The sequence below is a fragment of the Furipterus horrens genome, unplaced genomic scaffold (assembly GCF_987537825.1).
Source record: "Furipterus horrens unplaced genomic scaffold, mFurHor1.1.pri manual_scaffold_3, whole genome shotgun sequence".
Lineage (NCBI taxonomy): Eukaryota > Metazoa > Chordata > Mammalia > Chiroptera > Furipteridae > Furipterus > Furipterus horrens.
In genome coordinates this window covers 201,033,326-201,045,428 of record NW_028327173.1, presented here as the reverse complement: position 1 = coordinate 201,045,428, position 12,103 = coordinate 201,033,326, and the positions used below count along the sequence as shown (strand labels likewise).

Below are 12,103 nucleotides of genomic sequence, written 5' to 3'. Positions count from 1 at the left end.
TTGTCACTAAAGCACCTCGTTTAGTGCCTCTTGGCATGTACTTAGGTTTTTATTGCTATTAGTATTGTTCTAGGTTCTGGGGATACAGCCAGCTTACAAAAAGAAAAACAAAACAAAAACGAATCCTCTTTTAATGGAATTAACATTCTGTGAATATAATTCTAGAAGGTATGGTTCTTCCGTTTTCCAACTTTGCTCCTTCTCCTTTTCTTTCCCCTCCTTCCCCTTTGTTAAGCAACTTTAATATATTCGTTCTATAGTTTTCTCTTTTGATTCAGAAATGTCACAATTTAATCTTTCATGGAATTTGATTCTTTTAAAAAAATAGAGATAATGTTGAAACATAACATTACTAGTTTCAGGTGACAACATACTAATTCAATCTTTGTACACTTTCGTTTTGAAAGGCAGCACCACAGGGAACATGGAATGGCTAGTTATCGCCCCATCTCTCTCCTTCCAGGTCCAAGTCCAGGCAGCACAGAGGTGGCTTAATGCCTCACTCTACTTGTATCGTCCCACGGAACAGATAACAAAAATTCTTTACTGATTAAGTGTAAGATAGATTCAAGAGAAAGCCAAAGAGTGAGGGCATTTTCTCTTCTGAACCTAAAGAGGATTGAATTAGTAGTTACTTTGCCTCCCAAGCTTGTTTAATTACTCATAAAGCACAAACCATTACCTAAAATGTTTATTGTTCTCTTTGTTAAAAATCATATAGATCACAGATATATTGACTAATGGTCAGGATGGCAGCATAGGTAACCATGGCTTGCCTCCTTACACAGCCACATCAAAATTACAACTAAATTATAAAACACCCATCAGAAATTGAGTTGAATGGAAGTCTGACAACTACGGAATTAAAGAAACCACATCCATCCAGACTGGCAGGAAGGGTGCAGATGCAGAACAGGCTGGTCCGACACCCATGTGCGGTGGATAAAAATTCAGGAGGGATCTCTCGGGAGCAAGAAGTCCCAGCCCACACCAGGATCCCCGGCCCAGGGTTCTAGTGTCAGAAAGATAAGTCCCCACAATTTCTGTCTGCAAAAACCAGTCGGGAGTGGGTCAGTGGAAGAAACTGCTGGAGCCCCAAGCAGTTCCTCTTAAAGACCCACACAGAGACTCACTTACTCAGACTCACTCCCTCTGAGCTCCAGCACCTGGCTAGCAGCTTGAAAGGCACCAGGTATGCAGGGAGGAACTGAAGTGTCTGGCATCAAGGCAAGAGCTGGGGGACAGCTTTCTTCCAGACAGAAATGCGGACAGAGGGCATAGTCCCTTTTCTGAACCCTCGCCCCACAGAGCTACAGAGCTGGTGGGCAGGTGCCATCTCTGAGACTCCATCAACCTGGCTAACACTGTGTGCCCTGCCCTGGAAATCCCCTGAGGCTCCATCCCCCCAGCTTACAGCCCTTAACAGCTTTTCTATATGAATGGCTGGTCTTGGCTCCTGCTTCACGACTTCCTGCATCCTTTTAAATAAGCAACAGCTGGCCTCAGTGAGCCCCTAGCTTCCATACCTCCTGCTATGTGGCCCAGGCCACAACATGGCTTCGCCTGGGAGTCTCCAAGCCCAGCACAAGCAGCAGCCATCTCAGATTGCTTTATAGCTCAGGCAGGGCAAAACGCAGTTGGTGGTTGACCTTGGCCTGCACCACGTAGGAAACCCCAGGGCCTGTGCACCCATGTAGGAGCACCACCACCCAGCCCCTGCAGGGCTGATCCTCCACGGAAGGGAGAGGTTGGTGATCAGTGGTCACAGCCAGTCCTTGAAGCTGACTGGCCTTGGTGAATTCCTCTCACTGACTTGCCAAAGGCAACCAAGGCTCAACTATAAGAGGAGGATGTACTCAGCCCACATGAAGAGTGCACCTCAATCACCCAGTTTGGGTGATACAGGAGGCTGTGCCACTGGACCCTACAGGACACCTACTACATTAGGCCACACTACCAAGACACAGAGTCAAAGCAGCTTTACCTAGTACATAGAAACAAACACCGGGAAGCTGCCAAAATGAGGAGGTAAAGAAACATGGCCCAAATGAAAGAACAGATCAAAGCTCCAGAAAAAGAACTGAACAAAATGGAGATAAGCAATCTGTCAGATGCAGAGTTCAAAACACTGGTTATAAAGATGCTCAGGGAAATTATTGAGGACCTTAAGAGCATAAAAAAGATCCAGCCAGAAACAGCATACACTAATTGAAATAAAGAACAGTTTACAGGGAAGCAGCAATAAAGTGGATGAAGCTGAAAATCAAATCAATGATTTAGAACATAAGGAGCAAAACACATGCAATCACAACAAGAAGAACATAAGAATTTTTAAAAATGAGGATAGTGTAAGCCTCTGGGACAACTTCAGGTGTTCCAACATTCACATAGGCATGCCTGAAGGAGCTAAGAAAGAGCAAGAAATCAGAAATCTATTTGAAAAAATAAAGAAAGAAAACTTACTTAATTTGATGAAGGAAATAGACATGCAAGTCCAGGAAGCACAGAGAGTCCCAAACAAGATGGACACAAAGAGGCCCACATCAAGACACATCATAATTAAAATGCCAAAAGTTAAAGATAGGGAATCTTAAAAGTAGCAAGAGAAAAGAAGTTAGTTACCTACAAGGGTGTTTGCATAAGACTTGTCAACTGATTTCTCAAACTTTGCAGGCTAGAAAGGATTGGCAAGAAATATTCAAAGTCATGAAAAGCAGGGGCCTATAGCCAAGATTGCTCTACCCAGCAAAGATATTGTATACAATCAAAAGGGGCAGATAAAGAGCTTCCCAAACAAGAAGAAACTAAAGTTCATCACCAAACCATTATTATATGAAATGTGAAAGGGACTTATTTAAGAAAAAGAAGATAAAAAATATGAACAAGAAAATGGTAGTAAATACATATATATATCAACAGTTGAATCTAAAAACAGAGTAAGCAAACAAGAAGAACAGAGACAGAATCATGGATATGGAGAGTGTTTTGATGGTTGCCAGATGGGAGGGTGGTGTGGGGGAACGAGTGAAGAGGTGAGGGGATTAGGAAGTACAAATAGATAGTTGCAGAATACCATGGGGATATAAAGTACATATAGGAAATGGAGTAGCCGAAGAACTTATATGCATGATCCATGGACATGAACAATAGTGGGGGGATTGCCTGAGGGAGTGGGGGTTGCTGGGTGGAGGGGGGCAAAGGAGGAAAAATCAAGACAACTATAATAGCATAATCAATAAAATATAATTTGAAAAGTCATATAGATCATAGAATAATTGAAATATTTGCTTTTGTGGTATTTTAATCCATTACAATCAGACTTTTCCTTTTTTCTTAACCAGAATCTTAGAAACCAGGGCCAAATATATCATTTTATCCAGCCTATCATTAGATGTTTGAATGTCCTTTATAACATTTCTGGTTAAGGATCTCCCTACATATGCTTGAACCCCATCATCACTTACTACCTAATGAAGTAGTGTAACCTCTCCTTAGAAAGATCTGCTAGTGCTTCTTCATATAGTACAGAAACCTGTCTCTTTAATTGCAGCTCCTTGGCCCTCATCCTTGAGGCTCCTAGAACAGCTAATCTCTTATTCCCGTGATAGTCCAGTATTTGAAGAGACCTGTCACGTTCTCCTGAGTCTAATCTAGTACTTCCCTTTGTGAAGGCCCACTTCAGACGGCCTCCACCTGCATTTCATGAGACAAAGAGTATATGACAGCAATGGGATTCCTTTCTGTGGACCATGCTTTGGGCACTGAAAATCCAGAATTCTCTATTCGATGGTCCTAAACCTACTTGTGGGCCTTCATGATCTCTTCTCTGAGTCCGTGCTCCCAGGCACAGACGCATAACTAATAGGAGCACTTGTGAGGGATGGCCAAGGGGGCATAGAGTTTCGACGTGCAGGCTGGAATAACTACCCATGAGCATCCATGGCTCCTGTGGGATGGGATGAAGCTGGGAGTGGGGAGGGAAAGGGACAGGCTGAGGCTCCAGATTCTAAGGAGTTTTAAATCTGAACCAGGCTTTCAAAGTTGTTCAGGGGCGGTACTTGTCAAGATAGGAAGATAAAACATTTTACTTAATAATTTTATCTTGATTGATAACTTGAAAATACTTAGGCCTTAATGCTTAGGTCTTTATTTGTACTCTTGCCCCAGGTCCTGCGGATATTCAGGGACAAACCCAACTTCCAAACTAAGCCCCCCCGAGTCTGCCAACCATTCTTCATGTGGTGGTTATCAGAGCATGTTCAGAACGAAAGGTGGTATTTCTTGAGTAGTCTGCTCAGCAGTCAGCTGTTTTATTCTCTTTTTTGCCCTATCCCATGTCAGGACACTACGGGCCTACATCATCAGTATATCCTTGAAACCATTATTTTGTAGGCATGTAGGGCTCTACCAAAGCAATCATCTGTCTTGAAAGGATTTCTGAATTACAGTATTCTCTCACTTATCACGGGTATTACATTCTAGACCGCCCCACCCCTGTGAAGTAGGAACCTTACATTGTATTACAGCAGTCCCTCGCTATTTCGCGGTTCCCTTATCGCGGCCTCACTGTATCGCGGGATTTTTAAAAATATTATATTTAATTATTTATCGCTGATTTTTCGCTATATCATGGGATTTTGCAGTACTGTATACGTATGTTAAAGTTACACAGGTTTAAGAGTGTAGAATATGTTTGAAAACAAGTAGTGTTTATAAAAGTGTGGAAAAGGTTAATAAGGGAGTGGGAAAGGTTAATAAGGGACTGGGAACGGTTTATAAGTGTGTGGGAAGGGTTTGTAAAGCCTTAAATATATATAAATACTAAAATAAATGTAAGGTTCCTACTTCGCGGATTTTCACCTATCACAGAGGGGGTCTAGAACGTAATGCCTGCGATAGGTGAGGGAATACTGTACTCCTTTCTTTCTTGCTAAAGATCTATGCTTCTAAAATTTTGCTTAATAGGTATTTCTACCATAAATATAATGAGCACGGGCTTTCATGTTTTTTTCTTGGCGATCTTTTACTCATACAAAAAATATCTAGTTTGAAAAATTAAGAAATTTATTAATTTATGGCCTGAATTAAGAACTTCTTCTTTCTTGAGTTATGTGGTAACTCTTGACATTGTTTCCCACAAGGTTTAGATCTAATTCTTCCCTTAAAGTAGACACTGAAAGGGTCTATTAACAGTTCATTTTGTAAACCAAAATGAGGATCATATCAATTTAAATCATATCATTATTATTTTTAAAGTCATTACAAATTTAATAAAATACAAAGAAAAGTATTGATCCAAAGTTTGAAAGACCATATATATATAGAATGTTAATCTGCATAATATATCATTGAAATTATTGGCTTCAGTTACAGTTTACTCAATTTCCCATAAAATTAACTTTGTATATGACACTTCATTATTCAAATTATTTTAAAATTACTATTATTTTATAATAATCGAGATTTTATGAATTTCACTTTTAGTACTTATGTTATTTATGGGTATCTGTGTGCTTCTTTTCAATTTTAGGTGATTCGGCAGACATGTCAGGTAAGGAAAATTAATCATTTTTTTGGTTTTAGTTATATTGTTTAGTAATGATAGTCCAAGTTTTTATAATGAGGTACTTGAATCTATTTTAGATTTTTAAGGAAGGAAGAATACATCATGTTGAAGTCATGATACTGAGTCCAATCTGGAACAATAATAATATTTAAATATATGTGTACGTATATTTTGACCTTTTTAGTGTGCCTCGCACTGTGGTAAGCACTGTACATGTGTTACGTATTTAGTCATCACGAGAATTCTTCGTGGTAGGTATTAACTTGCCAATATCACATAGCTGGTAAGAGCGGAGGTGTATTTAAAACTTAATCTTAAATATGAATCAATAAACTTTACTGTCTGAAAATAAAATTTTTTAAAATTTATTTTAATATAGTATCCCAATTTTGCACATATTAGGTCAACAGATCATTTAAAAATACAAGAATAATTTGTTATTATTGATTTTGACCATGGCCTTGTGAGTTTAAAAAGCCATTAGATAAACAACAGTGTGTGTCCCCTTGTTTTTAGATGAATAATAACTAGGCTTTTCAACTCAACTTGCAGTTTACATAATGTAGTAAGAAGTTGGATAAGAAAACATTTTTCAGTAATTGGTATCTGTTTCCCGGCCCTCTCCTCCTCCGACAGAAAGCATAATTTTGTGATTTGACTACTCAGTACAAGTTCACTCAGCACAGCTGGCAAGGCCCTTGCTCTCTGGGCTGCACGCGAGAGCAGATGTTGGCAGGCCCAGCCGTGGGCCGCATCTGGCCCACCTCCGGCTCCGGTGCCGCTCATGAGCCGGGTGCAGGTTTTACTAGTTCAGATGGCTGGGAAAAATCAAAAGAGCGCTAAATCTGCACAAAATATGGAAGTTTTATGAAACTGAAATTTCAGTATTTCAAGGTAAACTATTGGACACGGCCCCACTCGTGCAGTTACGTCCTGTCCGCGGCAGCCTTCGGCCCCAGTGCCGGAGCCGGCTGGTGGCGGCAGAGGCCGTAGTAGACGCGCGGGTTCCTCTGCGCGGCCGGGGGGGCGCACTGCGCGTGGCAGGGGGGCGGTTATCACTTGCAGGGTGTTGAGTGCGATGTACACCACTATGCCCCGCCTTGGTTTTTCTTTTTGTTTTTGTTTTTACCACGTGTATCTATCGTGTGAAAACAAGGGAGGGAAAGGAAAGCGAACTTTGAATGTCACAGAGTCAGAGTGAAGTGTGCATGATATTGTTATCAAATTAAATGATAAACCATTGGATTGATTAAGCAGTGCTAAATTATTAAATAGTGTATTTATTTAGCTGTGCTAAAAGAATACAATATATGTTAACATGTTTACATTAAACTTTATCACAATATTTACAACTCACAGGAAAGCAAAATCAGAAAAATTAGAAAACTCAAAACAGAATCTCTCATCACAACAGAATTTCTTTACAAAAATAAAAAATAAAAGGAGGCTACCACCAAAGGGCGTTTCTGAATGGCTCATTTGTTAGCTACTCAAGAAAACCTGTTTGCTGACCATGAGTTAATTAAATCAGGTTTGATTGCAGCAAACGTTTCCAGAGAAAATAAACTTGTTTAAGACTATTAGGTTTTTGGCAAAACAAAACAAAACAAAACAAATCAAAACAAAACAAAAAAACCTGTGGCTAAAAGGTTTGGGAATGTGAGGAACAAAATCAAGAGTCAGTTAAAAGCAAGACAAAAGAAAATGGTTTGGAGAGGTTTCCCTTCGCCCTTGATGGGCAGCAGCCTGAGGGATCCGTGCCGACTTTGAAGTGGCTGAGAGCCTCCGTGAACAGTCCCCACTAACAACTACAGTGGGTAGTATTGTCAAAGAAGAACACACTGGTTCTGTACAGCCTGGAGCAGAACCTGCTAAGATGTGTTACAACGGAAGGTGGTACAAAGTGTGTACGGAGCTGGGGCAGAAGAAGGGCTAGTTGGCTTAGGTTGCAGAGCCGGTGAAACTTAGGGTGTTCGAAGCCTATGGTTGTTCAGTGTAGCGCTTATCAATAGGTAGTTCACAGAAAGTATCTCAGTCTGTCACGTGCTACTCAACCTCAGTATTTTGTTATTGAGCCAACAGTTAACTTCATTTGCTCTCATAGACTTAACCAGCGTCAGCTCCGTGAGTTTATGTTAGAAGCACAAATGGAATATCCCGACTTTATGGTAATAATGCCTTATTACCATTTGAATACATTCAGTGTGCTTTGGGTGGGCACTAGGGGCACCCCTTTTGTCTTGGGCAAGCTTTTCCAGCCCGTCTCAGACGCTGTCTTAGGAGCCAAGAATGTGACATTTTTGATCCTTAAGACAATTCAAGGGGAGAGTTCTTTCACTGGTCTTGGTTGCTATCTGTCATGACAGGCAGTCGCCCATGAAATAGCTGTAGTGGTTTTCCGTGTGTCCTCTGAGACATGGCATAAGGAAGCTGGCTAGCACACAGGAGTGACGAGGGAGGGTGGTCTCTGATTTTGCCGAGTCAGGTGCTCCACGGTGCCCCTCCCGTCTCCGTTCTGCCAGCCGCAGCATTGACTTCACCCACCGCGCCGGCTGCATTTGTGGTTCTGAAAGGACTGCTGGTGGCAGCTGGAGTTACGTGCTTCCTAAGAAGACACCGGGGGGCTACCGTCTGCTGAGAGGCTTCAGCCTGGGTCACTGAGCTAAAGCACTGATGTCAGAGGTGGGGACTGGGAGGGTCAGGGGCTTCGGGCTGCCGCGGAGCGGGGTCACAGGGGCTCAGACTAACTGGGGGAGAAAGCAGCAACTTTCCTCTGAGCTTCGTGCACAGCGTGACGGAGGAATGGATTGCTGAAGAAAATTTGATCTTTATTAAGAAGAAAGGAGGGAATGGGTGCTGGGTGTACAAGTTTCCACTTCAGAAATGAGAGAGCAAAACAATTGGGACACCTAATGGCCCACATTAAATTTGTGTTTGAAGATAGAGATTTTATGCTGTATCAAAGGCAAACTAGAGGATGGAAAGAATATCCTTTAAAACTTTGATTCTTATCGTCGGACGGCTGCCGACGATAGTTAAAGATTTCTTTTGAGATCCTTTCAGGTGGTTTCCTACCTATTGCTTTTCCCCATTTGTGTTTGCTTTTAATTTCTCCTTCAGATAACCTAAGTACTGAATATACCCTGATATTTAATTGTGTAATATTTATATATTTCTTCCCATAAGTATATAAAGACTTAACATGTATCTAAAACATGCATTATTTTTGAGATGTTTGAAGTTGTGATTACCTAATTTGCTTATCTAAATGCTTTTTTCTTGAAAGTACAATTTGGACTATAGACTGAGAAGTACTCTGTATTGCTTTCAATCCTCTTTTCTTTTTAATTTAGCCATAGTTACACATTTTTAATCAACTACACAGCCTTTCTTTGGTACGCATTTTTCTATGTTGCAGAGATGAGTATGCCTCAGCTTTGCGAATGGAAACATTTATAAGAGGTGTATCACACTTTGGGTTTTGTCTTTATTTAGCTACAGCTCCTTCTGTCCACATCTGGGATGCAATGAACAAGCAGACTTTATCTGTGCTAAGATGCTACCATTCAAAGGGCGTGTGTTCAGTCAGCTTCAGCGCTACTGGCAAACTCTTGCTGTCTGTGGGACTAGACCCTGAACATACTATTACCATTTGGAGATGGCAGGAAGGTATGTTCTCTTTTCTTTGTGGTTTTTGGAAATAAGAGCACTATGATAATTGAATTCTCTATAGTTTTTGCCTTAACTTGGTGATTGAAACCATGATTCCCTACAGCCTTGCACAATGCACAGTACACAGCTGGTGTTATTGTGTGTTTCACTGAAAAAAAAACAGTGAAACTCTAAGCTCACAGAACACTAATGAAAGTGATAAATATTATAAATGACTTGCTGCTCTTTCCTTTCAGTAGGAAACTATCTATATAAGTGTTTTGCTCATATTTGATTAGTTATGGAAGATCTTATTCAAGAATGGAAACGGCCCTGGCTGGGTAGCTCGGTTGGTTAGTGTCGACCCGATATGCCAAGATTGTGGGTTCGATCCCCAGTCAGGGCACATACGAGAATCAAACAGTGAGTGCGTAAGTGGAACAACAAATCCATCTTTCTTTCAGGCTCTCCCACCTTTCCTTTTCTCTTTGTCTAAAAATAAATTTTTAAAAATTAAAAAGGAATGGAAATGAAGTAAGTGATAATGGAAGATTAGTAGGATCATATACACTTCAGACAAAACTTTTCAGATACCTAGCTACTAAAAAAAGTGAAATTCATAGAGCTACGTAAAAAAGAAAAATAAAAAAGAGAGAGAGAGAGAGAGAGAGATGGCTTATAAAATCTAAAATCCCTTCAAGGATGACAGCGGTCATGCAGCTGACCAGTTCAGGGCAGCTGGGTGGATGCTCGTGGATAAAAGAACAAACAACTTTCCATTTTAATAAAATTTAAAAAACTAAAAGATAAATAAATAAAATGCCCCTTAAATGATAATGAAGCTCCCCATACACACATCACTTGCAAAAATATGTTCAAGGACCTTCAGCACAAGTACATGTAATAATTGTATGTCATGAGATTGCTGGGTAGCAGAGCAGGGGACACACCCTCTCTTTTTAATAAGCATTTGCTTTTGGAACTATATATTTTGAATACATCTTTGATCCTATGAAAATAAACTTATGTTAACCTTCATGATTTTGTCGTATCTTTTTTTTTATCAGGTGCCAAAATTGCCAGCAAAGCTGGTCACAAACAACGCATCTTTGTGGCAGAATTCCGACCAGATTCAGATTCCCAGTTTGTCTCTGTGGGAGTGAAACATGTGAAGTTCTGGACCCTGGCAGGAAGGGCCCTTCTTAGCAAAAAAGGGCTGCTGAGCGCGCTGGACGACGCCCGGATGCAGACCATGCTGGCTGTCGCGTTCGGTGCAGTATGTCTCTTAAATGCGTGTGGTAGTGTACTCTGACTTTTCTTGCCTCAGCCACGTCACTAATGCTGTTTGTACGGCACTGTAATCCGCCGGTCCCCGCCTATGCCCCGTCGTGCTTGTGTTTCATCTCTCAGAACCTGGTACTTCAGAGATCAGGGAGTGGGAAGAAAGGGAAGGAGGGAGAAGGGTCATAATGAAACATCTGAATGCCTGGGCCATCGCCACTCCCAGAAGGCTTGTAGTTGTTACCCTAAGTCTCCTCGGTCCTAAACATTTTGTCAGAAGATAAGAGAACACAAGAAACGTAATTTTCCCATGTTTAAAAGGTGGTGCGTGGATTTAGGATTTCCTTTGCTTTCTATCGTCCTAGCTCTCTGCTTATCACAGAGTTGGAAGTGCTCGGGCCAGTGTCCTCTGTCCAGGGGAGGAGCGCACAGCCCCTGGTCTTAATAGAAAGGTTTCAGCAGCCCCTCCCTCTCCCCTCCCCCACCCCACATGGGACTGTGTTTTACAATCCACATCTCTTTCCTGTGATATTCTGTCCTGGCCGGGCTTTTTAAATCCTTTGGTACATCAGAAACCTAAGTGGATTTCCTTATGAAAATGTTCACATGGGTATGTAATACCTGAAGGAAGAAGATTATAATTTTAGAACCTTTATGCACACTCACAGTTTCGAGTAAAAGACCATTGACAGTGTTAACAAGTTAAATGTTTTGGCGATTCTTAATATTAGATCAGTAGTTCCTTTCCAGAAGAAAACCCGCATTCAAATCCTTCTGGCGTTTAATTTGTCCGTGTGGATGAACTTTTCTTCACATATAAAATGCCTTAGGTAGTTAATTGCCCATTCCCATTAGATAATAAACTTGAGGATTACAGCATTATTCATGCTTCACTTTTACGTTTGAAGCAAGAGTGCAGTCTGGGAGAACGTTCCAGGGCACAGCAAGCGGGTCCTACTCGGCTGTGTGCTAGGGGCTTATGAAAACAGCAGAAGTAAAATACTGGTTTTTACACTTGAAGCATTTACATTCTAATTGAGAATAAGACATGTATTAATGATGTTCCTAGATGACAAATATAATTGTTATTCAAATATCTATAGCAAATAAGTGGAAATGCCGAGGAATTAAACATACAAACTAGTATTCTCAGTAAGATTAAAGAAAAATCTGTTATCATTCGAAGTCTTATTTTCCTATCGGCTCTTTCCATATTGTTTTGGGTGAAAGATCTTATATGAGCTGCTCTAAAAGTGAAGCTAAAATGGGTGAAAATAGCACAGGATTTGATTTATCCAGTTTCCACAGAAGGAATTATAACCAGATTGCAGTTCTCAAATGGACCTAAATAAGCTCTTGGTACCTTATCAAATTTATCTTACTTTGGATTGATTGCAGAAACTGCATTAACTTTGGCTATCTTCATTTTAAGAAATGGCAGGTGTTGCCCTGGCTGCTGTGGCTCAGTGGATTGAGCGTCGGCCTGCAAGCCAAGTGTCGCTGGTTCAATTCCCAGTCAGGGCACATGACTAGGTTGCACGTCAGGTCCCCAGTTGGGGGTGTGTGAGAGGCAACCACACAGTGATGTTTCTCTCCCTCTCTTTC

The 12,103-nt window shown here is 41.0% G+C and overlaps 1 protein-coding gene across 1 annotated transcript in view; it reads left to right on the top strand.

Annotated features, from left to right (window-relative positions):
- Positions 1-12,103, top strand: part of EML5 (EMAP like 5) — a 128,356-nt gene that overhangs the window by 106,481 nt on the left and 9,772 nt on the right. The window contains exons 32-34 of the mRNA XM_090271281.1: positions 5,531-5,551; positions 9,062-9,235; positions 10,285-10,493. Of these exons, the coding sequence (XP_090127407.1) occupies positions 5,531-5,551; positions 9,062-9,235; positions 10,285-10,493 (404 nt within the window). The remainder of the gene's footprint in view (positions 1-5,530; positions 5,552-9,061; positions 9,236-10,284; positions 10,494-12,103) is intronic.